Below are 26,374 nucleotides of genomic sequence, written 5' to 3'. Positions count from 1 at the left end.
CAATGAAGAAATTTAGCCCATTCAAAATAATATGAAGCTTTGTAATAATCATCTCATAATCTGCGTGCCATATTGCCAGGTAAAACCGCAATGTTACTAAATCCACAAAGCCGCCTACTCGGGGCCTTTTTTTCACAAAGATGCAAGAGTATGGCGACGTTCCATGAATTGAGCTTCATGTACTGAATCACATTTGCTGTGTAAAAAGGCTTTCACCAAAAACTTGCGCATGCACACACATACGGTGCCCGCACTTACCCGCGCCCCTGCCTAGAGCGCCCCAAGCGGCATAGGCACCAAACTCTGCCCAGGCGGCATTGTGAAAAACACCGCCACCAGCACCCTCATCGCAGCCCTGGTGCTAACTGGGTAGTACAGAGAGAGTCGTCCGCAAGCGAATGTGCATAGGCCACAATAGAACCCCCCTGTTTCGTTGATGTCATGGCACGGTTTCCTGAAAATCAAGGACCTGGAAAGCTTCTTCCACCAATACACGCTTCAAAAAAGTAGGAAGCTCATCAAAGCAAACTGGGGGTACAATGCAAAAGAACTTTCAGTCATTTCGGCGCACTGCAACTCGCAAGTACAAGCAAGCATTGTTGAAAAATAAGCCAGAACGGAGCAACAAGAATGTGCAGCACCCGAGGGAAGATGAGAAAGCCGAAGTTGGACAGAGCTCGTGAAGGGGACAGCACGGTAGCCGTTCGCCATGATTGTCAATTAAAGAAGCGTCCCTCTCGTACTCTTTGGGAGCCATTCATTTCGCAGTGAGCATCACATGACATCGAGTTCAAAGCAAGCCCTCCAACGTCCATTCTCTAGCGCCTAAATGCGTTACATTTGGATATATACATAATGGCAAAGCGATGAAGTACATTTAGTTAGCTATGTATTTTATGATCAGTGGTACACAGCTCGCTTTATCAGGGACGAATGGCCCGGGCGATGTTCGCCTTTTCAGTTGCATTCTCCCTTCATATCTCGCGAATCCTGTGCGTTGGACTGTTTTATTACACACCCTCAAATGTCCTGTGGACGGTTGTCTTCTGTTTGTAGATGCTGCAAATGGGGATACGTGTGTGTCCACTTTCGTGGGGTACAACCAAAAGCAAAACCATAGCCTCCGAGACTAGCTCCAGCAATCGCAGAGGCCTCAGGCAAAACAAACCTGAAGACCAACATTTTGCGATTTACTTGCATGTGTTCTCAATTGCTAGCTAAAAGCGAAACTTTGAGTCTTCAAATTGTACGTGCATGGGAGGTCAAGGTGTGCATATCACGCGTCTTCAGTCTGCCTCTGGCTGCTCACTCGCGTTACACGGCACGTACCCCGGTTAGATGCTCTGCTGGGCTTCATAGTCAAGGTTACTACGGTTCTCTGTCAAGGCTACACAAAACAGTAACAGCTGAGCCACATTATCACGCTTTCTCGTGCGACCGGCTGTGAAGAACGCGAGTAATTTGCTTACCCAACACATCCGCCCATATCTAGCACTCTTGCCTTCATTTCTCGTACGACAGCTGTGGAAATTGGTAAAACTAGACATTGTTATTCAGTCTTTTACGTCCGTGGCAATCCACAATGCAACAGTAGCACCGATTGCGGCATTTCTTTGTGGCGCGTCTGTTTTTGTTTTCACCGTCGTTCTAGCGAGTAATCCAGCATGCACTTCCTAGTGGTTCACTGGCGCGTCTGACTAGCGAGGAGCAGTTCATAATTCTCTTTCTGAGTGTTAAATGCGCAAACACATGCAATATTAATCTCCATCGCTGTTTCGCACTCGCTAGTTGCACTTGGTTCCACAGCAAACTTTGCAAGGGTGTCGGACTTTGCACTACCCAGTACTGCTCCGGCAGGTGGCACTTAGCGTCTTGCAAAACTCCAGAGTCTGACGTCTATCTGTGCGCTTTGGGGACCAGTTTTGGCAGCCGCTTTTCTCACCTTAAAACTTCTAGCCACCCTAGCATCTCCATTGTCTCTGTCACTCCGATAACCGAGCCATGCGGCCGCGTCAGCCACGTTCGTGTGCGGACTTTATACTGTTGTCGTGTCTTTGTGTTGCCAGCGCTTTTTGGAGTGAGCGTGCCTTCTATGTGTCAGTGGAAGTGGTGCAAGTGATGTGTTGATATGCGAAACAATGCCCGGAAAAAGCAAGTTTCAGACTACGTGGCTCCACCATGACGACTACAAGCAGTGGATTGCACCTGACACAACGAATCTGCATCGGGCTAAGTGCAAGCTTTGCGGCAAAACTTGTGATGTGACTCCGCTTGAAAAAGTTGCATCAAAAGTGCCCGGCATATTGGCGCAATGAAGATGGGGCGTTGAAAAGCTACCTGTTGCAACCACTACCGCGTCTCCATTGCAGTCGCCAAGCCTAAATGATGCTTCTAAAATGCACGAGCTGGTCACTGACACAGAAATTCTTTGGACTTTTAAAGTCGTCACATCCCACATCTCGTATTGGTCGTCATTCCATGCAGGGGAGTTATTTTGACGCATGTTCCCGGACATGCAAAGGCATTTTCTTGTGGTGAGAAGAAGTGCGCCTGTGTGACATGTCATGGTCTCAGACCTTTCTTTCTTTCAGCCTTACAGCAGGAGGTAGAACAGTGTGAATCCTTCGTCGTACTTTTCGATGAGTCGGCAAATTACGATCTGCACAGTAAGCAAATGGATGTGCGCGTGAGGTGTTAGGACTCTGCTGCTCCGAAAGTGACGACTAGGTATTGTATTGTACCTCCGTTTTTCTGGGACATTCTACAGCGGATGGTATTCAGGAGAAGTTGCTAAGCGCACTTGAGCCATTGCCCCTGGCAAAGATTCTTCAGATATATCTATGGACAGTCCCAATGTCAATCTGAAGTTCTTTAAGGGCCTCCAAGAGCACTTGCAATGTACCGCTTTGTCCGCCAATATGTGCGTTCATGCTCCAAGTGTCAACGCCGAAAGAGCCCACCACGTATAGTCACTGGACCGCTCCAGCCGTTGCATTGTCCCTCCCGGCTTTTTGATCGCATCGGAATGGATTTGTACAGGCCCCCTTCCGTACACACCAGACGAGAACCGCTGGGTGATCAGTCGCTATCGATCATCTGACACGCTATGCTGAGACTGCCGCGCTGCCAGAGGCCACATCACGTGATGTCGGCTTATTCATACTTCACCAACTTGTTCTTCGCCACGGCGCACCTCGCGAGCTACTCAGCGACCGCGGACGCACCTTCCTCTCTGAAGCCGTACAAGCCCTCCTCCGTGAATGCAACGTTGCGCATCGGACAACCAGCGCACACCATCCACAAACCACTGGAATGACTGAGCGCTTTAACCGCACACTAGGCGACATGCTGTCCATGTTCGTCTCCGCTGACCACACCAACTGGGACTGCATACTACCCTTTGTTACGTACACTTACAATAGTGTCACTCAGTCTACGACAGGATTTTCTCCCTTCTTTCGTCTTTACGGCCGCGAACCTTCCTCATTTATGGACACCATTCTTCTGTACCGCCCAGACGCTTCAGAGTCCACAACTCTATCTGAAGTCACCACCTATGCCGAGGAATGCAGGCAGCTCACACAGTTCCTTAACCGCACAAGACTAAGCAAGCAGAAGGACCACCATGACGCAAACCTGCCTCCCCAGTCATATTCGCCTGGAACATTGGCGTGGCTTCGCGTTCCCTTCTCTGCTCCTGGCCTTTCCACAAAGCTACTGCCTAAGTATGAAGGCCCCTACCGCGTCCTACATCAAGCATCTCCGGTCAACTATGTTGTCGAGCCCGTTCAATCATGCGCAGACCGGCGCCGCCGTGGCCGCGAGACTGTTCACGTCGACCGACTGAAGCCGCACTACGACCCACCAGTCGTACCGGTTCCTTAGGTCGCCAGGATGGATCCTTTTCTGCGGGGGAGTGATTTGTAGAATGAATAGGGCGCAGACAGGAGCGCCAGTGAAAGACGAGGACGGTTGTTGGTGCTCGTGCTTGCTCTGTTTCGGACTGCTGGTCGCTTAACCTGTGCTAGTTATTTAATAAACGCATCACGGACTCAACGCTAAATGCGTACCATCAGCAAGAACATTACCAAGTTCAATGTGTGGACTTGACACAATGCGCATAGGGCAGGAGTTTAGCTACCCAATGGGGATTTTATTGCCTGTTGTCTACCCTGAGGGTACATTTTGAAGATGCCCCAGCACGGAGAGAGGACTTTTCGTCAGTTACAGGCCAATGCACTTGTCCTCTTAAGTTTGTCGCCCACAGGTGGTTGGTCCCCGTCATTGAGAGAGCAGCGTGACATCAAAAAATACATTGAGGCTGCTAGAAACAAAGATGTCAACCTGCCAAAGTGTGCCTCATTTGACAACTTGTTTCAGTTCAGCTGTGATGCTTTACTGCCAGCAAAGTTGAATTTTTCCTTGTGACACTGAAGCGTTTTCTGGTAGAGTATCTCGGCAGATATCGCCTCTCTCATCACCAACTGCGAACAGTGCGCCTCCACCCGCATGAACCTTGCAGAGCCCCTGGTCTCCATGGCCCTGCCGGGCAGTCCAAACGTCAGTGAGGCGCGCGGCCGCAGAATTCACATGTGGACGGCTCACGTGAGCGCTCTGCTTGCGGCTGCGGCGTAGTAGGCTTACTAAAGGACTGGATGCTGGTAACCTGCATTATTAATAAATGGCGTCCTCCGCCGTGCACAAGCAGTGCACGCATGCCAGCAACAGCTCTTTTCAGAAAAAAAAAAAAAGAGAGAACACTTGTCTGCCGAATTTTTGTGGAATGAAGAATTTCAGTTCTGCGAGTGCGGCAGCGGCTACACAGAGCAGCATATTTTTTTCTAAACCATCAGATACTGACGACGGCCACGCCAATAGACGTAAACAAACCACCACTGCGGTGTGTCCAAGGCGTTTTTTCACGGGCTCTCTTGTCCATGTGCATTATGTATTAAATGTCAGAGATTTCCTGCACCGAACACTGGAGAGGTTAGGGCACTTTCTGAGGTGCAGTGCAGTGAAACCAATCCTCTGCATTATATTTTTAAAAAAATATTTTGCTTGTATCTTGCGAATAAATCACCTTTAAATAGTTTTTTTAGTTGTTTCAAGAGGCAAATAGGCAAATAAAAATCCAGCATTTTTGTATTGACCAAAAAGCTCGGTAGGGAAAGGGTTAATCTCCATTCACATTTGACCACACTAGTTGCTGAGAACGTTGATATAACTCAGTGCAGCAAATCCCACTGCAGAGCGAAGGTAGGCTCAACCACGTATCTTACAACACTAATTGTTGGCAGGCCAATTGGTACATACTGAGCATGAAACAGCGTGCGAGACGGGACAGACAACGAAAAGAAGCACACAAACACAGCGTTGACTAACAACTCAGTTTATTATCATTAGACAAGCAATAAATAGGAAACATATGTGACGTCACAGCACCAGCAAAGCGAAGCGCCCCCACTATTAGGTTTTTCACCGGTACACTTGCACTCAACCCTTGAGGTAACACATTTCTTTTTGTGAAAGGGAAGGAGAGCTGACACATTTTTTATTTCTTTTGTGAATCTCGAAGGCTTCCCAACGTCTCAGCCTGTCTGCATACCGGGCTCTGCACTCTTCAAATGAAGGTCGGCATGCGCGGCTAGAGTGCTCCCGGTAGAATTTCGGATGTCGCACGTGATCCTGCGCAAAAACTGTGCACCAAGAAGCATGTCAAGTCGTTTGTTACGTGTAAGGGACGAGATGCCGTTGTCCTGTGGATGCTCGTACGTAGGACAGAAGTGGCCTCAGTGATCGCCTACGTCAACTCGCGTACGACGTCCGAAATTCTACCAGGAGCACTCTAGCCGTGCATGTTGCAGACTGCGCATGCCGACCTTCATTTGAAGAGCGCAGAGTGGTAGCCCGGTATGCGGATAGGCTGAGACAGGCACTTCGGGAAGCCTTCGAGATTCATAAAAGAAATCAAAAATGTGCCAGCTCTCCTTCCCTTTCACAAAAAGAATGTGTTACCTCGAGGGTTGAGTGCAAGTGTACCGGTGAAAAACCTGATAGTGGGGGCGCTTTGCTGGTGCTGTGACATCACGTTTTCCTATTTATTGCTTGTCTAGTGATAATCAACTCAGTTGTTAGTCAGCGCTGCGTTTGTGTGCTTCTTTTCATTTTCTGTCCCGTCTTGGCGCGCTGTTTCACACTCACGTATCTTATTTTCTGGGAACAGCAGCCCAAAGGAAAAGCCAACTGGTGCGTTTGTCTACAATGGCTGGCTCTTCATTTGCTTGATGTTGAATTCAAGCCATACCTCAGTGACATTACGTTATGCCAGAAGATAACGCAAGCAGATTTTTTGTGCACCATTGCATCTCTGAGTTGCGCTGCTGTGTGTGACTGGACATGGACAGCAAGTGGATAGCCGTTTATAGTATGTGCTGTTATATTATCATTCTTTGTACTTTAGTGCGCAGAGTTTGCATTTGATAATTTAGACATAGATTACCAGTTGGCACACATGATTGCCGTGTAGTTTTCTCGCGGAATCATTGATGGCACGGATGGTAGCTAAATGAGGCTCTATCGAAGGGACTAGGAAGTTGCATTTATTTGAGAGAATCATTGAAGTCATGGCAATGAAAAGACCTAGGAAGAGGACAGGACATGCTCTACTCACAACTGAATTTTTATTTCTGGAACATGTTGTACTTATACTACATATCAGCTTAGCAAAAACTGCATAAAAAGTGCAAGCCTGCATCGTTCGGATACGCAATTTCCTGTCTAGCCCCTGTCTTGAGCTACTTATTTCTCAGTCATCTCAACAGATGCATAAAAGAAACAATGACAGTGCTAAAGATTTTACGCATTTTTAGGTATGTTGACAACTACCTTGCGCTGTATGAGTTTGGTTCAAATAACACTGAAACATTGACTAATGTGATGTCCATATTTCGCAAGTGCCTTGACAAACTAGTTGTTACGCATGAAGTTCCTGTTGATAATGTCATCCAGACATGAAACTAATTTTGACCGGCAGCCATTGCTGTCGGGAATATCACCCTCGTGAGAATAAGCAGCCACTTCTGCGTACATCAGTGCATTCCAAATTGCTAACCTCCGCTTTGTGAATGCATTGCGCAAATCCTGCCCCCACCGGATGCAAGACCACTTCTTAAAGAGGCTACCCTGCTCCTCTCGGTGGTGGAGAAGGCGGTAAAACAGCTAAAAGAAGCAGCAAGCTCGTGCAGACACAATCAAGACAGGCGAAAGAAAGTTTCAGTGCCGTATGTGCACGGGTTTGTGATAAGATTAGTTTGCCGTTCCGGCGCCCGGGGGCGTCGATGTTTGCAAGGAAATAAATACGGCGCACATGACCAGCCAGTCATGTGTGTAACCCGCCAACGTACGTGTGTGTGATTTGGCCCGGTGACCGGCATGGCCCAGGACTACCCGGTTATCACAAGTGGCGACGAGGTCGACTGACGAACCGGGCGGGCACAGCACAATCACACATCGTCATGCCTGTCGTCGGGAAGCTGGATTCGTTCGACCCGAGTACATCGGAGTGGGCGGAATACCGTGAGCGGGCCGAGCTGTACTTCATCGCAAACGACATCCCGAGCGACAAGCGGACAGCTGTATTTTTGACATGCTGCGGTCCAGAGACTTATTCTCTGCTACGAGGCCTCCTAGCACCAAGCAGGCCCGCCCAAGCAGGACTGACCGAAATTTTTACTACACTTGGCAAGCACTACGCCCCTCGCGTATCAGAAGTAGTGGCAAGTTTCAAGTTTTTCTCGAGGCATCGAAAAGAGGGGGAGACCGTAAGTGACTACATTGCCTCGTTGAAGAAGTTAGCCGAAGACTGCAATTTCGCAACATTTCGAGAGCGCATGTTGCGCGACCAGATAGTCAGCGGAATCAATGACGTAACCATGCAAACACGGCTGCTGGAAACGACGTGTTTAACCTTCGAAACTGCGAAGGACACCGTCATAGCTATGGAAGCTGCGCGTAAAGATTCACGCGCATTGAGCTGTCAGCAAGCACAGCTACTATCTGACGAAGCTCCGGAGCAAGTGAACGTTGTCGCCTCGGGGAAAAATGATTGCTGTTGCTTTCGTTGCGGGGAGGTCATTCTACGCGTTCGTGTAGGCACGGCAACACGATCTGTCACAACTGCCGTCAAAAAGGGCACCTTGCAAGAGTTTGCAGAGTTCAGCCGGGGAGTAGAAATGTCGACCAGAGCCAGTCTAGTCGCGTGAACAACCTGGGCGACCTGCCGGTCTCTGCTGAAGAGCCCGAAGTTTTCGACTTGTGGACGCTTCACACAGCTAGTTCGGAGCCAATGCGCATAGCGGTTGAAGTTAACGGCGTAACGCTCGATATGGAGTTGGACACCGGCGCAAGTGTGTCGACCATTTGATGAAGGCAAGTTCGCCGAGCTTTTTCCGTCGGTGCCGTTGGAGCCATCGAGTGTGCAGCTGAGAAGTTTTTTCGGCGACATTTAACGCGTCCAGGGAAAGCTGGAAGCAATGGTCAAACTTGGCGACAAGGAGCGCCAGCTACCACTATTTGTCGTGAAAGGGGCATGTCCTACACTCTAAGAAAATATCGAGTAAAAAGGGCGTCTTTTTGTCCCACAACAATAATCGTCATTTATTTTGCCTTCCTTTTCCTTGCACTATCGCCGCGCGCCCGGCACTTTCTGGTCACGAACGACATGCGCGCTATTAGCGTGACATAGCATTCTTGGTAGGAAAGTGGCCAGCGCCGAGTTTTCAAGAAAGGAAACGCAAGCAAGCCAGCTAGATGACGATTATTGTTGTGGGACAAAAAGACGCCCTTTTTACTCGATCTTTTCTTAGAATGTACGCTGTTTGGACGAAGCTGGATGAAGGCCTTAAAGCTAGGCATCGCTCAGACGGAGGGAGTCAACGTCGTGAAGTCTACGGAAGACCTGGTAAGCCAACATCACGAAGTTTTTTCGAAGCAGCTTGGCACGTTTCACGGCGTTGCAGCTTCTATATCCGTACAAAAGGGCGCGAAGCCACGTTTTGTCAAGGCACGTCCGATACCATTTGCTTTGCGTGATCGGGTTTTTGAAGAACTACAGAGGATGGAACGGGAAGGCGTTATTAAACCGGTAAAAACGTCTCAGTGGGCCGCGCCCATCGTTCCTGTATTGAAGCGCGACGGCCGGGTTCGGGTCTGCGGCGATTTTAAGACTAACATAAACCCGGTGACAGTCGTCGAGTCCTACCCCATTCCTAGGATTGAGGAACTTTTTGCGCGGCTTACAGGGGGCAAGAAGTTCACAAAGCTTGACTTGCAAGACGCCTACCAGCAGGTCCCACTCGATGAGAAGTGCCAAGAGCTAGTCACTATTAACACTCCGAGGGGGTTATACCGATTCACAAGGCTGCCGTTCGGGGTTTCATCAGCTCCTGCTATATTTCAGCGAGAGATGGAAAATCTTTTGCACGACCTTGACCATGTCGTAGTGTACTTTGACGATATTCTGGTCACAGGAACCAGTGACAAAGAGCATTGGGAGAATTTGGGCCGAGTGTTGGATTGCCTGAAAACCGCGGGACTGCGGCTGAAGTTATCCAAATGCGAATTCTTGAAACCAGAAGTCCAGTACTCGGGTCATATCATTAGTGCGGCTGGGCTGCGTCCAAACCCGGCTAAGACTGAAGTAGTGCTGGAAGCCCCCGCACCCCGAGCGGTCAAGGAACTTCAGAGTTACCTCGGGTTGGTTAATTTTTACAGAAGATTCTTGCCAAATCTTTCTGCCGTGTTACAGCCGCTCAATAGTTTGTTGGCGTCGGGAACACCATGGCGCTGGGAACAGGGTGTCTACCGACCGGGAAAACCGGGAATTCTCAGGGATTTTGGGTAGTCTGGAAATTCTCAGGGAAAACTCAGGGAAATTGTGCTCCCATCAGGGAAAATCCACAGTAACTTTATTGAAAGGCGACGAAAGTCGCGGTAGCGCTTGCTCGATATTTTGTGAACGCATTTTTCAAATCAAACGGCCGCTGCGGCTGCGGGGAAGTGGCGCACCTCGATGCTGTAATCGCCTTCGGAGCGGTAAAGTGGGAGAGAATCCGGCTAATGCGCGGCATGCGGGAACCGCGAACCATGGCACATCGTATCGCGCAATGTTGTCAGGGTGTTCTGCGAGTACGCGGTGTAGTTCTGTAATCTTTCTCGCGCGTGCTGTGCGTTAGTGCCCGATATGGTGTTTTTGTTATCGCCACGTGTCAAGTAACAAGCATGATTAGTTGTAGAAGCGGTAGCAGTAGATATAACGAGCTTGAGTTATCTTGCACGCGATCGCGATCGTGCAGGAAGCGGATGTCTTCGACAAGGCTCGTATCCATGCTCGTATCTGGCAAGCCATCACGATCGGCGAGAAAAAAGACGCTTGTTGGCTGTTATCGGAGAGCTCACTCGCTCTGATCCCGAGCTTCAAACATGCTATTTAGGACTCCGTGAAGAATATAATAAATTTCCAGGCGGGAGCTAGCGTAACTAACGGGCCCATTCACAGCAAGTGAAAGCTTTTTTCTTTCTTTTTGTCCCGATGAGGGCACTGCTGAAACAAGTTTTAGGCAGTAGACCGATATGTTTTGGGGCTGCAGCTCGCAATTACCAGCCACACCACGTGGATGTTTGCTACAAAGCCGAATTACATAACTTCTCAGAGCCATGGCATAGCGGCGACCGAAATTCGCGACACCGGCACGGGTCCCACATGCTCGATTCGGCGCGCGATGTCGGAAAACAGTAACGCTTGCACCATAATCGGATGTGCCGTAATTCAGGCTGTTGCCGTGCTTTCATGCGATCTTAGCCCGCAGCTATATTGCTTTTTTTTTTTTGCGATAGCAATTATATAGACACTCCGACGCGAATTGTTTGCCATTCGCCATGATCTTCCTTATCAAGTCCAAATCGCGATTACATCACCCCGCGCGTCGTATGCTCCATGTGTGAGTGAAAGTGCGCGAGCGCTGCCGATGAACGGGGCTTAAGCAGAGATGAAACGAGCCGACCGTCTCATTCGCGCGATGGGCACAGATAGGAGCCGGCGCGTTGGGAAGGGGGGGGGGTGGCTGCGTGAGTCCGACAGGAAGTGCGTACTTTGTACCAGCGGGCGTGGTCGCGTGCGCCGCGGTATCATTAGTGGGGATCAGCAGACGGCTCATACCTTTGTAGGTGTTGTGCTCTAATTGCAAAACTTCCGTTGAAGCCATAGCAGTGGCAGATCCCAGGGGGGGGGGGAGGCGGTAGCGGCGATCGCCCCTCCCTCAAAGCCAGCCCCCGCCCCCTCCCTTCAGTGCCTGTCGTCCACCTCCTTTGTCAGGCTGCTTGTCGAGTTTGCCCCCTTTGTCAGGTTGCTTTGCCTGCCACTGTCCTAAAGGGGTAAAGAGAATCTTGTCCCTGCTCTTCACCTCTCATTGCTCTACCCTTTCCTGCTTCCCTATGCACATTTCCAACTAAGGCTGTTGTAAATATGCGTGACCCACCAAAATGCACTGCTGAGCCTTGGCATTCAGCCTTTGTGGCCCTCCCCTCCCCCCCCCCCACCATTATGTACCTGAATCCGCCCCTGAGCCAAAGATAGGGCACTTCTCTTAGTGCAGCGGCTGCGTTTCCTGAAGGAGCGAGCTGCTAGCCTATATTCATATAACATTCCTCTTTGTTGCTATCGGATTTACTATTTTGCTCTCGCGGTGAAACTGTGACTCTTTTTTTGTAACGTGGGATGGTTTGCGATGTTGTGCGTTCGTGGAGAGCAAATGGTTCGGTTGGGCAACATGATAGCAAATGCGTTGCATTGCTCTGGGCAACGCGCAAGGATTTGACAACAACCCGCAGCAGCAGAACAAAGCACAATTCACCAGTTTATTAAACCCGCATTTGTTTCGTCTTTACATGTGACACTCTGGCAAGGCATCTAACTGTGATTCTTGCATCTCAGGCTCAACAAAATTTTTTTTCACGCAAAAAATAAAATAAAAGTTTTTTCATGTTCTTTATTAGTCGAGCATTCTTGTGGCATTTTCAGTTTAAGATTAATCCTTCAGTAACTATGCCTTGCATGAAAGGTCGAATTTAGTTTAACGAAGCTTCGATATAACGAAGTGAGTTGCCGCTATTACCAACTTCGCTATATTGAGGTTTATCTGTTCTATGTACTATTCAAATGGGATTAAGTCGTTTTCATTTTTTAACATGCGTATTAGAGAGTGACATCACCGAGCGATATGGTCTCCACCCATCTTGACATAAAACAAAGTTCTGTTTCACTCAGGGAATTTTAGCAAAAACACTCAGGGAAAACCTGGAAAACTCAGGGAATTTAGAAATGTCAACTTGGTAGACACCCTGTGGGAAACTGATGAAGAGCAGGCATTTCGGAGAAGCAAGGAGCTATTGGCCTCTGCTGCTATATTGGCACACTTTGACCCAGGAAAGCCAACTGTGCTTGTCACTGATGCCTCTCCCTTTGGTATTGGAGCAGTACTGGCGCAGCGAGAGCCATCTGGAGAAGAGCGCCCCATTGGTTTTGCTTCCCACAGCCTGGCAACCGCGGAGAAAAACCTACAGCCAATTAGACAAGGAGCCATTGAGCCTTGTATTTGGCGTTACAAAGTTCAGGCAGTACTTATGGGGCCGGCATTTCGAGGCCGTCACAGATCACAAACCGCTGCTCGGCCTGCTCGCAGCAGACAAACCAGTCCCCGAATCCTGTTCTCCGAGAGTGCTAAGGTGGGCCTTGCTGCTGTCGGGGTACAGTTACGACCTGAAGTATAGGCCGGGTTCACAAATTGCACATGCCGATGGGTTAAGCCGGCTACCTCTGCCAACTGCCGAATTTGTTGTTGACTGCCCTGCCGAAGTGTTAATGCTCGAAGGAGCATACCCAGGGGTGCTGTCGTCAAATGCTGTTGCGGCAGCTACCTCCAGAGACCCGGTGCTGTCGAAAGTAAGAGCAGCGTTGTGGTCAGGCGGCCAGATAAACCTAGGGTCAGAGGGAAGACCCTACGAGACGCGCTTTCATGAGATGAGTGTGCAAAGGAATTGTCTATTGTGGGGCAACAGAGTCATTGTTCCAAAATCCTTACAAAGGGAAGTCCTCCAGTTGCTGCACGAGAGTCATCCAGGACTGTCCAAAATGAAGGCAGTTGCGCATAGCCATGTGTGGTGGCCTAGCTTGGATAACGACATAGCGATAACCATTCAAAGGTGCCGTATGTGCCAGGAGCATCAAAGAGTGTCACGACCAGTGCCTGTCATGCCCTGGCCGTTCCCGGAGAAACCGTGGTCACGGCTGCAGGTGGACTATGCCGGTCCTTACAGGAACACCTATTTTTTTATTGCAGTCGATGCGTTCTCAAAGTGGATTGAAGTGTTTCCGGTCTCGACACCCTCGGCTGAAGCAACTATTTCCTGCATGCGAATTATGTCCGGAAACCAAGGCCTTCCAGATGTGGTCGTGTCGGATAATGGGCCAGCATTTACCAGTGAGCTCTACTCCACATTCCTCAAGAAAAACGGGGTGAGGCAAATGCTGGTGCCACTGTATCATCCAGCGTCTAACGGTGCTGCAGAGCGGGCAGTGCAGACGGTCAAAAACAAGTTGCGGAAGGCTGGCCCTGGAGATATTCGCACTCAAATTGCCTGCATGCTCCTGACTTACAGGTCAACGCCTCACGAGCTCACGGGTTGCTGTCCGTCGGAGCTGTTGTTGGGGCGGAAGCTGAGGACTGCGTTGGACCTGCTACACCCAGACCTCAGGACTAAGGTGCTACAGAAGCAACTTAAGCAGAAAATCAGATGCGACCAAGGAACAAGACCCAGGGTTTTAGGTCACCCTGGTGACCAGGTGTTCGCAAGGAACTTCCGTCCAGGTCCTGCGTGGCTCCCTGCAGTCGTCACCGAACAACGCACTTCGTCCATGGATGTTCTACTGGAGGACGGACGGCGTTTAACTCGACATCTGGATCACATCCGCCATCCCCCCGAGGAACTAAGTGCAGACAACCAAGAGTCGGGCAGCCCAGTAGCTACAGGTCTGGCTCCAAGCTTGAACGTGGGTCAGAGGCAGCTAACTCTGGATCGCCTTCACGACACCGAGTCTAGGCAAGATCCCAGGGAAGACGTGGCGAGGGAAACGAAACTTGCTGTCACAACACCCAGTACTCCTGTCCTGCGTCGAAGTACCCGAACTCGACGACCAGTATCGCTGCTACTCACCTTGAACAAATTGTTTGCATCCATTAATAAAGGGGGGAAGGATGTGATAAGATTAGTTTGCCGTTCCGGCGCCCGGGGCCGTCGATGTTGCAAGGAAATAAATACGGCGCACATGACCAGCCAGTCATGTGTGTAACCCGCCAACGTATGTGTGTGTGATTTGGTCCGTTGACCGGCATGGCCCAGGACTACCCGGTTATCACAGGGTTATCCCACAGCCTAAAGAAAGTGGCCAGCAAGGCGGAAGTAGACGGGCTTTTTTCCGCTCCACATAAAGCATCTGTAAGGCTACTGACCCTTTCGCAACAAACGCCGAGGGTGCACGAAGAAGCACCAGTGCCCTTTTGTGGCCTGTGCACAAAGTGTTGTTTATCGCTTCCCATTCTCGTGCGGTAAAGTGTACATAGGGCAGACAGGCAGATGCCTTAATGACAGGCTAAGGGAGCACAAGCACAAGTTGAACTGTTACCGTGACGGGCACATGTCAGTGCATTGCAGCGACTGCGGGTGTCTGTCTCGGTTCAGTGAATATGTAGTTCTGTAGAGGAACTGTAATAAGAAGGAGACGCGAGTGATTGCCGAGGCCAGTTTGATTGCCAAAGAAGATGCCAACCACCCCCTCGATCACTCTGAGCGTAAAGGAAATCGCGTATCTGAATGATACAGTTTTGCTGTCCTGATCTGTAGTATAAGTACAACGTTTTAGAAATGAAAATTGAGTTGTTAGTAGTGCACGTCTTGTCCTCGGTCCCTGTCTTTTGAGCGCTATGGTTTCAATGAACGTAACAAACCAATTATCCCAAAAGTCTTATATTTGAGAGACTTGCAGCGTTCGAGGTCAAGAAGGCATCAATAGTGCACCATACAGCTGCTTTTCACTTTTTGCACTTGCATTGCACAAAAGGAAGAATAGAATCGGTGTGCTTACCCAGGAACGACCGAAGCAATTTTATTCAGCATCACGTCAGCCTTGCTGGTAGCAGATGCACGGACTTGGCCACTGCGGCCTACTACAACTGAATCGCTCAAACTGCATGTGGAGCTGGTGAGTGCTCAAGTACGTGCAGCCAGCACTGCAGTAACACTTGCCACCAATCGATTCACCGTACACACGTAATGTTAGTTCTTGCAACTGCAATGTTTGTGCCTCTGAGGTGTATGATACAACCAAGTCGGCCACAGGAAGCATAAGAGGCATTAATTGTTGTCTTTTAACAACAATTAATGCTTTCCTTGGTCTGTGGGTTTCATTTGGTTGTGTCTAACAAGGAAACGAGCCCCTCGAAGCAATTCTCTTTTTTACGTTCAAGTGTGTGATGTCTCATGAACATCATACACCTTGACGCTGCCAACAACATTTACTGTAGTCTACTTTTCATTACGAGCATGCTTTGCACGTGCACTTGTAGACATGGCGCACTATATGGCCAATAATTGTGGGAAGCCAAGGGAGCGGCCTTATAATCCGTAAAATTCGTTTTTAGATTCCTATGCATCTCTCAAGCCTGTTTTGCATAAATGATGGAAGTGTCAGGGGAACATACCCAGTGAATTTCACCTAGATCCATTGATCTTCAAGAATTGCCAGAGTTGGGCTTTAAAGGGCTTGTCACCAGGTTTGGGCACTGCAAACATACACGGGGTTTGTATACATCGCCCACTGACTGTGTGTGCAGAACATCGAACACTGCACCGTATTAAAACAGCTGAGATTTCTCGCAAAAGCCCTTGCGCTTAAGGGAGCTGGAAAATCGCGACCACCTGTGTGAGCACCTCTATGTAAAGCACACTGTTTTCATTGTTACTGATTGTGGCATGTGACATTGGTATGTGACGCACCACGCAAAAACAAAGTGAGAAAAAAATATCATTGCAGAATGCATCTCATGGTGACTTGAAGTGAATGCGAATAGCATTCAGGCAGTGTATAGGCACAAGCTGTATAGACATGGTTCCATGAGACGTGTTAACATTTTGTGCGTGTTCACATCCAAATATGTAGATAAATGAATGTGTCATATACTATGTCAGGGATCGACTATGCTATGATACTGGCTTCAGAATTGCACACCGTCTACTGTTAGTAATGATGTGTGGGGTTTTGCTCTTATAACGCTCTTATTAGAACCAAAAGGTAATATATAATTATGAAGATTACTCCTAAAATAATGAACCAGCTTTTTGGAAATGCCTTTTGTGACATGGTTTACTGCCTTATGACGTAATTCTCAACCCATGGTTTGTGCTTGAAAGTATAAAACTCTTTTCTGAAGAGAAATGTTTCCTGAAGTGACCTTAACATATCGGAGATGGTGAAGCACCAAGGTGGCAAGGAATATTGTACTTGTACTTGGCATGAAATGACCCATTTATTTTTATTATCAGCTGACTAGTGGAACAGCATGCTGGCATGGCAGCCTGAAATGCCCAGCTTATCATTGTCATTGCTAATAGCAACTTGTGAGGCCGCTATATTCGTTCCAATATTACTTATCAGGCAGTGTTTAGTAATAGGGCAGGGGTGCAACAGCTGCGCCAATTGCACCAATTTGATACAATTCCTTATTTTTGCGCCAAGCTGAGCCAAAACTGTGAAATTTGTTGAAATTGCGCCATGCTGCACCAAAATGCCCGATCAGCTTCAAAATTTTCTCAGTTGCGCAAATTTTAGTGAGAAATAGAGGCCGCGTTGGTCATCTGCAGCGTGGGCATCATCCAATGCAGACCCTAACCCCTCCCGCGAAAGAAAAGAAAAAAGTCACAGTTTCACCGCGAGGGTGAAGCGTTGAATGCGATAGCAACAAATTGTAATGTTATGTGAAGTGAGGCTGGCAGCAAACTCTTTTGTATCCGATCTCGCGTAACTCTACAAAACGTTGGTGTAAGAGAATACGGCCGCTCCAGCGAAAGATGCTCTTTCTGCACCGTGTCTTTGCATTGAGAGCGCATCACGTAGAATGGTATGGGCACACTGCGCTTCTAACTCTGCGCTGACGGGAACGCCTCTAGCGGCCGCGCGCGCGTCCCTGGGGTGATAGCAGCTTTCGCACGCCGCGGCCGGTGGTAGTGTTTGTACCAGCTCCTTCGTGCTTTTCCGCAGTTTTGCAAAGTGTTTCTTCTTTGGCGTTTGGGACACACACCGACTTGTCACCACGCTTCCGTCCTCAGAGACAAGTACTTTTCCACTATGTACAGTCGCGCTCAGTGTGACTTGCAACACGGGAGCGTGTGGCCTCACGAGTTTAAATATTTCTCATTCCTTCCGCTAGCCCTTATTTCTACAACTAAACGTTGTTCTCTCACTGGGGATGTTCCCAAACAAGAAAATGATATTAATTACAGAAATGAAGCAAGTTGAAGCCGTGCGCAATCATTAAACTCGTGAGGCCACACGCTCCCATCTTCAAAGTCATATTGAGCGCGACTGTACAAGACCTTCCTCGTACAGAAGCTTGCCTTTAGCAATATTTACTCCCCTGAAAAATTATTCCGAACCTTCGGCGGTCTGAAAACCAGCCAGCAGTTGCAGAGGAACGCACGCATACAACACCATGCTTGCACAAGCAGTTGCGCATGTGGTCAGGGAGGGAACGCTATCACCCCAGGGATGCGGAAACGGCAGCGTTGGCGCTTAACGCTGCCGCGCTGGTGGAGCCGCCTATGCAAGCGCAGTGTGCCCATACGAGCTGCCCACTGATGGCTGCCGAGATAGCGTGCGCGCCAGCGTTCGCGACCGCGCCCTTTAAATCAAAGTTGCTGCTCGAGTGACTACCCCCCTCGCGTCTGTTCATGCTCGTTCAAAACGGGCGGGGCGTTTCCTCTCTGCTTCGATGGCAGGCCTCGCGAGCGGAGTGATGTTGCCCTCCGAGCAACGGAGATGGGCCGGCTCGTTTGATCTCTGCTTCAGCCTCGTTCGTCGCCCGCACTCGCGCGCTTTTACCCGCTGTAGAACATACTATGCGCGGGGGTATGTTATCAATTTGGACTTTATACGGGACATGGCGGCAAAAGCCCGTCGAGGGTGTCCATATAACTGTTATCGCAATAAAAAAAAGGACAGTAGTTGTCAAATTTCCTGATGCTTGTTTTATTGCGTGCAGAACGCTTTTTAAGCCACTTTTGCCGCAGTACACTGGTGTTCTGCGGAAAAGCGTACTGAGATTCGAAAGGGGCTATTAGTACTAGCTGCCAAGGACACAGCACATTTTGTTCCTGAATTACTCATTCGTGCACGCGCCATGTAATTACAAGCACTAGTATGATCGTCTAAAAATTATTGGCAATCATTTGGAGCTCCCGTGTATGGCGTTTCTGCACCCTTGAGAAACAGACAAAAATGTACGGCAGTTTTCTTTTTTCGCCAGCCCCACTTGCTCCTGCTTTACAGATCTCCTGAATTTCGAGGTTGCCAGGTTCGCACATCAGCATTTGACAGGCCCTGCAAATGCTAATAAGGACTTTGTTCGCACTGTGGGGTGGCTCAACACACTGCTTTTATGCTTTTATTGAAATAGTGCACGTGCAGTGTGCACGAATGAGCTGATGTCGAATTGTTTGTACTTATTTTTGTTTTCTTTTCTAAAAGTAAGACTTCTTTGTTATACTGCTCCCTAGTTTGGGATTTCATGCTAAAAAATTCAGTTTTTTTTTTTTTCGTAACCTGCTCCAAATTTGGATTTTTGTGCTCCAAAAGCAGCATTTTGCTGCTCCAAAAATTGCTGCAAATCCTATTTCGGCTGTTGCACCCTTGATATGGTCAAATATGGTATATTTTACTTGTAAAGTGAGTATTCTGTGTTTTCTTTTGCACACTGTTCACAGCAAACAGGAGTTTCAAGTTGCACTACCTTTATTTTGCGGACTGTGTGAAACACTATGCTGACTATAGAGTGAATCACTTGTCCCGTAACGGTGGTTGATGCGCATGGGCACACTTTCTGAAATGCATAGGTATCATCTAAATGCATTCTAAGACTCGAGCAGGTCTAAATAAGATTTCTGAAAGAGTGCATGATGTAAACAAAAGAAAAAGAATTCACATTTTATGCTGATAAAAATTGCATGCAAATGTACATTCGTGTGAGAAATGTTCATTGGATGTATTGGTTCTGATAATATTTGCTTTTTATCTCATTGCAGGCTGCAATCTACGGCATGGCTCAAAGCATTCCTGATCGCTCTGTGATCGAAGAACTGGCACATGCCTACATTGATGCCTGTTATAGCACGCGTTACCTCCCTCCGAGTTAACTATGTGTCATGTTAGTTTTTATCTGCAGTAGCTAGTGAGCAGCCCTTATGATCGCACTAGTGTAAATAGGAGATGCGCTTTCCCATTACGTGTGACACTTGAGGCTGCAGGGCCTCTCCAAAGCGTTGTAGCTATTGATGTAAATGTAGGACGTAAAAGAATGCTTGCTTTTTTGCGCTCAGAAACATTTTGCATGCGTTATGACCAAATTGTACTTAACTTTTTGGGTAATTTTTTGTGAATGTAGAGTATTTGAGCATAATGGTATTGCTGGCAGGTAACCCTTCTTTCTTGTTTTGGTGAAAGGTGCTGCGTTTTGGCCTGCATCTACACTGTGGCTGTGTTTGCATGCTCGATCACTCAGGGGCTCGCAAGGGGGAACACTATTCACATTTCACTTGGAACTACATGTGGTGCACAGTGCCTGTAGGGGGGCGCCACCGAAGGCCGTGTAACGGCAGCCGCAGGCGGGCTTCATGCCGGCTTTTACTGCGAGCATGAGTGAAGTGCGTGCGTGCAATTTGCCGCTTGTGCGCATCCCGAATAATTACTTCTGCAGTGACAGCGTGCGCAAAGCAACCGCACTTGATAATAGTAGATGTGTCCGATTTCTAGCTGTATGGGACGACATTGTCACCATACCCGCCAAGTGTTTGCCACAGACAAGCAACAACAAGCTTCCCTACAAAGTGGGGCTCATCATGAATACACCGCTTTCTTTATAACGGCCCGACTGCTAATGGCTTCATAAGTGAACAGTCAGTTTTTACGGACACAAGCTTCGTTTACATGCCGTGTGTTTTTGTAGTAGATTTTGTTCGCGCGCCGGCGAATGGCTTGTACAGGTGCGGCCATGTGAAATGTTGATAAAACTTCCAAACTAGCAGTATAAATTTGAGAAAATAGCACGTATCGGACTCTCCAGCGCTCGTCCTGTGTGTTCCTTTGCGGTCGGCAATAATTACATCAGTTGAGTTTATTGGATCATTTGATCTTTCACAGTTCAGAAAATGCTGGCTGCAGATCCTGGTGTTCTTCGTAGGCTCCCGGGGCTTCCATGCTCTCTAAGTGGTCCATAAGGTTACAGAAAAGTGGAAGAAGCAAGCACTTTATTAAGAGAGTACATATTTGCAATATTTACAGTTTGAAAGTGTATGCAACGAGACCGACACGTACAGTGGCCATGGAAGAACTGATGTTTATTGCGCACCGGAAGTGCTCGAGCGCGTTGCCAGACTGGGTGGCGTACATAGACGGTCTTAGCGGTAACCGATACATCCTCTTTTCTTTAAAATTACGAGCTGATTACACAGTATGTCCTTCATAAGGTGCAAGAGCAGACTCGTTAATTCTGGTAGCCCAATCGGTGCGGAGGTCATCTGATTCTTGATGACCGCCGCCCAGATGCACAGATTGAAAAGGAGGCCCTTGGAATAGTATTTGGCTGTGAGCAGTTTAATGAGTTTGTACTAGGCCGAAGAATTATAATAGAGACTGATCACAGTCCATTAATATCTATCTCAAAGAAAAAACTCAGCGACATACCGCCCCGTCTTCAAAGGTTGTTCCTGAGACTGCTGAAATATGACTACCGACTGTACTTTGTTCCAGGAAAGAAACTGATTGTAGCTGACACCCTGTCGAGAATTCAAGGACAATGCATGTCAGAAAACTGCTCGAAGGACTTGGAAATACACGCTATTAGTGTTTTGGAGGAACGAGTAAGCAGGAGAACAAAGCGAAGACTGGAAGATGCCACAGCTAGAGACCCCGAACTGCAGCAGGTCATAAAAAGTCTGCAGGCGACAGAGCCTATCAAGGGGGTGTGGAAAAAACACACTAACGAATTGTCTGTGGTGGAAGGTGTGCTGATGAAAGGCACCAAAGTTGTAATCCCTTCCGAGCTTAGAAAAGAAATGCTCTCTCGGTTACACCGGGGGCATCTGGGCATGGCCAAGTGCATATCACGAGCACGCACTCTCATGTACTGGCCGAGGATGGCAGCTGACATAAGACAAATGGTGGAACAGTGTGAGACCTGCCAAATACATGCATACAAACAACCCGCTGAGCCCCTGCTGCTACGAGACACACCAAATCAACCCTGGTACAGGGTAGGAGCGGACTTGTGCGAATATGCTGGCAAGCATTACCTAGTCGTGTACGATGCATACTCTAACTATCCGGAGGTTGAGGAGTTGCATGGGACCACGACAAGTGAAGTCATCAATAAACTCTCGCGGGTATTTGCACGCTATGGCATTCCACATGAGCTCTGCACTGATGGCGGTCCCCAGTTTACAGCCAAGGAATTTAAAAACTTTGCAGTGATGTTTGACTTTGAGCACATCATCTCTAGCCCCTATTATCCGAAATCTAATGGACTCGCGGAAAAAGGGGTACACATCGCTCCTCAAGAAGGCAGGGTCAAAGGAGGAGTTTTGGCTTGGCCTCCTTAATTACCAGTGCAGCTCCACTGGAAGACGCTGTCTCACCATCCCAGTATCTAATGGGTCGCAGCAGCAGAACACCACTCCCAGACCTTTGCTTGGATTCACCACGGCAGCTATCAAACCCTCGAAAACACAAGCAATAAACATCAGTTCTTCCATGGCCACTGTATGTGTCGGTCTCGTTGCATACATGGTGCCAGAAGTGGCTAGATCACCACGCTAGAACATGACTGAGCTTCCGCCCCCAGAGCCGTTATGTTTCAGGGATAATGTGGCGGAGAACTGGATTCGGTTCAAGCAGCGAGTCGAGCTGTACTTCACCGCCACAGAATCCTCGGAAACCGGGAAAGCAACGCAGCCCCGCCCAGAAAGCCGCCATCTTGCTTCACCTGGCGGGCCAAGAGGCGATCGATGTTTATAACACTTTCGACCTCACTAGAGATGAAAAGCAGGACTACGACAAGTTAGTCCAAGCATTCGAGGCTTACTGCTTACCTCAGAGCAACGAGACGCTCGAGCGCGTTGCCAGACTGGGTGGCGTACATAGGCGGTCTTAGCGGTAAACCGATACAGAAAGCAAATGCAAAGAGTATCATAAATTATTGTAAACCACATCTTTAAAGGAGATATACAATGAAGCAACAAGTTTCATACAAAAGAAAAAAAAACAAGCAGTAGCTAGCACCACTAGCAAGAATAATGAAAAAAAAACTTGAAGGTTTCAGAATTGACCCCACGCATTACACAGCTTGTGTAAAGTGAATGTGCATTAGTGCCAGTCATCAGAGCTTAAAGTTTGGGCGTTTCCCAGTACCATGAAGTCATGTTAGGAGGCATTCAAAACGAGGTTGAATGTCCTGTCCAAAGCCTTCAATGCTCATAGGCGCCAGATAGCTGAGGCGAGTGCACAGCAAACATTCTGCACCGACGATAGGTAGAGCATGCAGCTGATTATTATTATTTGATTTGCCTACACAGAGGAAAGAGGGAGAAAGCAAGCTGGCAACTGCTACCTAGAGGGGCACAACTATTTCGGGAGGAGGAAAGGAAAATAGGGGGAAAGAAGATAGGAAAGCAAAGAAAAAAAAATGATCAAGACTTGGACTAAAATAGGTAAAAAAAATTACAGCATATCTACGGGTGAATGATGAAGAGCTTGGGCGAAGCTCCTGAAGCAATCATGGTCTCGGGATCGGCTTCTCGTTGAGCCCGTTTTGCAGCGGCGTCCTTGGCACGCACCGTCACGGGATCCGCCAAGCGAGCACCCGCCGCTGCGCATCGTTCATGCTCCACCAACAATCCGAAACGTACGGCAACGATCCAGGAGAATGAGAGAGGCTCTCACTCCCCGCGCAGCCCGCGCAGCAGCCAATCTGAGAGCAGTGGCACTTCTAGCGTCATCTAGTGTTGATTCACACAAGCGCCATATTGCATACAATTCTATTGGACCAACACCATCTAGGAAATGAGACGAGAAATGGTGATGACGACACGGATTGTGTATAGCGCCATCTAGAATATCGTCCCTGAACTGCAGTTTGTAATGTACTTCTATGAGACAGCGCCATCTGCCATTTACGCTGGGCAGAGATACTGCCGTTGATGCCGGACAACGGAGACGTGACAAGGTTAGACTAAGAGGAGCTACGCCCCTAAAACATGAAAAAAATATTCTATACAAACGGGTGGCCAGATATGTTTGGTCCATAAAAGTCAGCAGAGCTCGATGCGCCTGGTCACGTCGAGAAGCACGCCCTCCCGGAAAGAGGTAATCGTTAGTGATCACGCACTTAAATCCAAGGAATTTATATTCCTTAATCAGCAGAGCCCGCTGTGTAACAAATGTGGGACAGTGTAATATAAGATGCTCAAGTGTTTCACAGGAGCCACAAGCTGCACACAATGCGCTGTCCACACGCCCTTGATGGTATAAGCGTTCGTGCACCAATGCAGAGCCGACTCTTAGTTTAATAACAGTGCTCTGGAACGACGAGCAAGCCACGACCATGAACACGGGGCGGGAACGATCCGTTGGCGACACGCTGGTCTGGCTGCTGCTTTAGGAGGTGCCGGCGTATAAGCAGACAATCGTTGTTTACCAGACAAATTTCCGAGGCAGTCACAATCGTCATGGTTACCAGATGAGCAAGGCGATCAGCCGATTCCATGCAGCACATGTATGATTCAATCGGTGCTTTTCTGAGGCGGCGTTACCTGCTTTTTAACATGGAGTCCTTCTTGAAAGTGCAATGACTTCCTCATAGCTTTACTCCACATTGTCTGGCTTTGTGCTTCACTCACTAGTTTTTTCAAAGAGAGGCATCGCGTCTCATCAGTAACAGCAACCCTGTGTGCATTGTAGCTTCCAGAATTTAGACGAGGCAACCAACTGTAAACATGGTAGCGTTGACTGAAGGTGTAGCGACATAATGGAGAAATTAAAAAACACGCTAAATGTTCTAACACTGCCGTAAACGAAGCGCGATTGCTTACCTTCTGCGTCGAACAGCGGCAATCCACTGCCACTCGTGCTCATGAAGCAGCGCTGGAAACTTGTAAAAGTGTGTTCCTGGCGAGTTTTTGTACGTGTTCGAGCAGCCAACCACACAGCAGGGGTTTCTGGACATTGCTGAAGGCTGACAGAAGTGTTGAATTATGATGGAAAACACAACTATCACAGCACCAACAGTACTCACCTAGACGCTCACTGGGCCACTGCTCGCCCGAGCCTTGGCGACAGGCGGCATTGTCGTGCTTTGTGCAAGCGCCTATTTGTCAGGAAGCCACAGGATCATGGCTTCTTCAAGTAAATTATTCATAGAATGGCACTGACAACTGTGTTTTCATTGTGAGGCTGGCCCATTCTTTTGTTGAGACACACCCTTTGACGTTCAGGATTTTACCATCTGTAGGAGGACAGAAAGAATGCTTATGTGTTGTGCAGTTGGAAGCACTTTGGATTTCTCACTTTGGTGCTAGTTAAAAAATATTTCTTTTGGTAATGTTTTCGGTCACCTTTACTTTTTCATTCACAATATCCACTTTTTTTTACATTGCCTTGGCATTGCACTTGCGTACTAACATGTCTTAGCCTCTAAACCTATTCATAGCCGGTCAACTCGCCTCTGTGAAGGTATCGTAAACTTAAGAGCACACTGTTGCAGTGTCACAATAAATTTGTCCACAGATACATTACAGTGTCGAAACTGGCATTGTTAAGATTGAAACTGTAGGCAATGCTTAGCAGCACCATTTTGTAATCATCACGTTTCACTGTTCAATTTCCTTTCCACTTATGCCGTGTTTTGTGAAATACCAAAGGTTTAGAAAATGCAGTCCTAATCAAACAGTGAAACGTTCCTTTAGACTCCGCATTCCATTGGAATGTTCTTGAAACATTGTGCTTGAATCAAATTGGCCACGCATGAAAAATCAGTTTTGAGGTATGAAACTCAGCATATCAGAAATGTTAATGTGTGGCTTTGAGGGGTTCATGTTTCTAGATTTTATTGTACTTCACTTTATACATAGCTTGCATGTGACATCATGGACGCACAACATGGCTCCAACATGGCAACTTAGATGACGTCAAGGCAGTAAGCGTTATTGGGCCTCTGTGCTTGAATAACGAAGGAACCAGCATGTGAGGCACTGATAACACAAACGTGACGTCACAGAGTCCGCCATATTGGTGCTCCAACCTGGCTGTTTCAGTGACGTCAGTGCAAACCATCTATATGCAGATTTAGTTCGACCATGATATGCAAGAGAAGGGTTCAATCTACTCTGCTAGTCACATTTGGGAATGCTGCATTTCAACACATCACTTTGGAGAACACCTTTGTGTATCTTGGTTTGTGAGTGTCGATATTCTGCTGGGTTTGCTGTACTCGCCTTTTACCAGTACTTATGAAGCAACCTTTACGCTGGAATGTGCACTTGTTGAATGTGGAATCTTGGGGTACTTCTGGCTGCCTCGAAGGCAGCACCCGAGCAAACACCACAGGCACCATTACGATCAATTTTCGGCCTATTGCCCCCAATATGTTCTTAGCCTTAGAATAAATTTATTAATGAGTCGTAGCTGTGACAGGGCATGATTAATGTTGCATTGAGCCTGTTTTATGTTGGGAGAGTTTCTTGAGGGACTCCTCACCATGGGAGAAGCAGCGCAGTGTGTCATTAACATGGGAGCACAAGTGGGAAAAACTTTTGAATAAACAATTATTGCCAGTGCGTATCTTGATTTTTTATGCGAGTTCTACTATGATCTAGTAGGATTTTCTTAAAGGGGTACCGACACCTTTTTTTGAAGGCGAGTTTGCTCTGCCATACCAACCTCCTGCATGCAGAGACGGCTCTGAGCAAGTGTGAAGCTCAGCAAATGCTGATAAGATAT

At 48.1% G+C, this 26,374-nt stretch overlaps 1 protein-coding gene across 2 annotated transcripts in view; it reads left to right on the top strand.

The window, feature by feature from the left end:
- The window catches only part of LOC119389128 (sphingosine-1-phosphate lyase), a 369,711-nt gene extending 349,925 nt beyond the window's left edge, over positions 1-19,786 (top strand). For both annotated transcript variants that reach the window (XM_037656375.2, XM_037656371.2), the window contains one exon: positions 19,411-19,786. In XM_037656375.2, coding sequence (XP_037512303.1) covers positions 19,411-19,521 — 111 coding nt within the window. In that variant the 3' untranslated portion in view covers positions 19,522-19,786. The remainder of the gene's footprint in view (positions 1-19,410) is intronic.
- Positions 19,787-26,374: the final 6,588 nt, after the last annotated feature.

This window comes from Rhipicephalus sanguineus, chromosome 1 (genome assembly GCF_013339695.2).
Source record: "Rhipicephalus sanguineus isolate Rsan-2018 chromosome 1, BIME_Rsan_1.4, whole genome shotgun sequence".
Classification (NCBI taxonomy): domain Eukaryota; kingdom Metazoa; phylum Arthropoda; class Arachnida; order Ixodida; family Ixodidae; genus Rhipicephalus; species Rhipicephalus sanguineus.
Note: the sequence above shows the minus strand (reverse complement) of the source record. Positions and strands in the feature narration are given on the sequence as shown.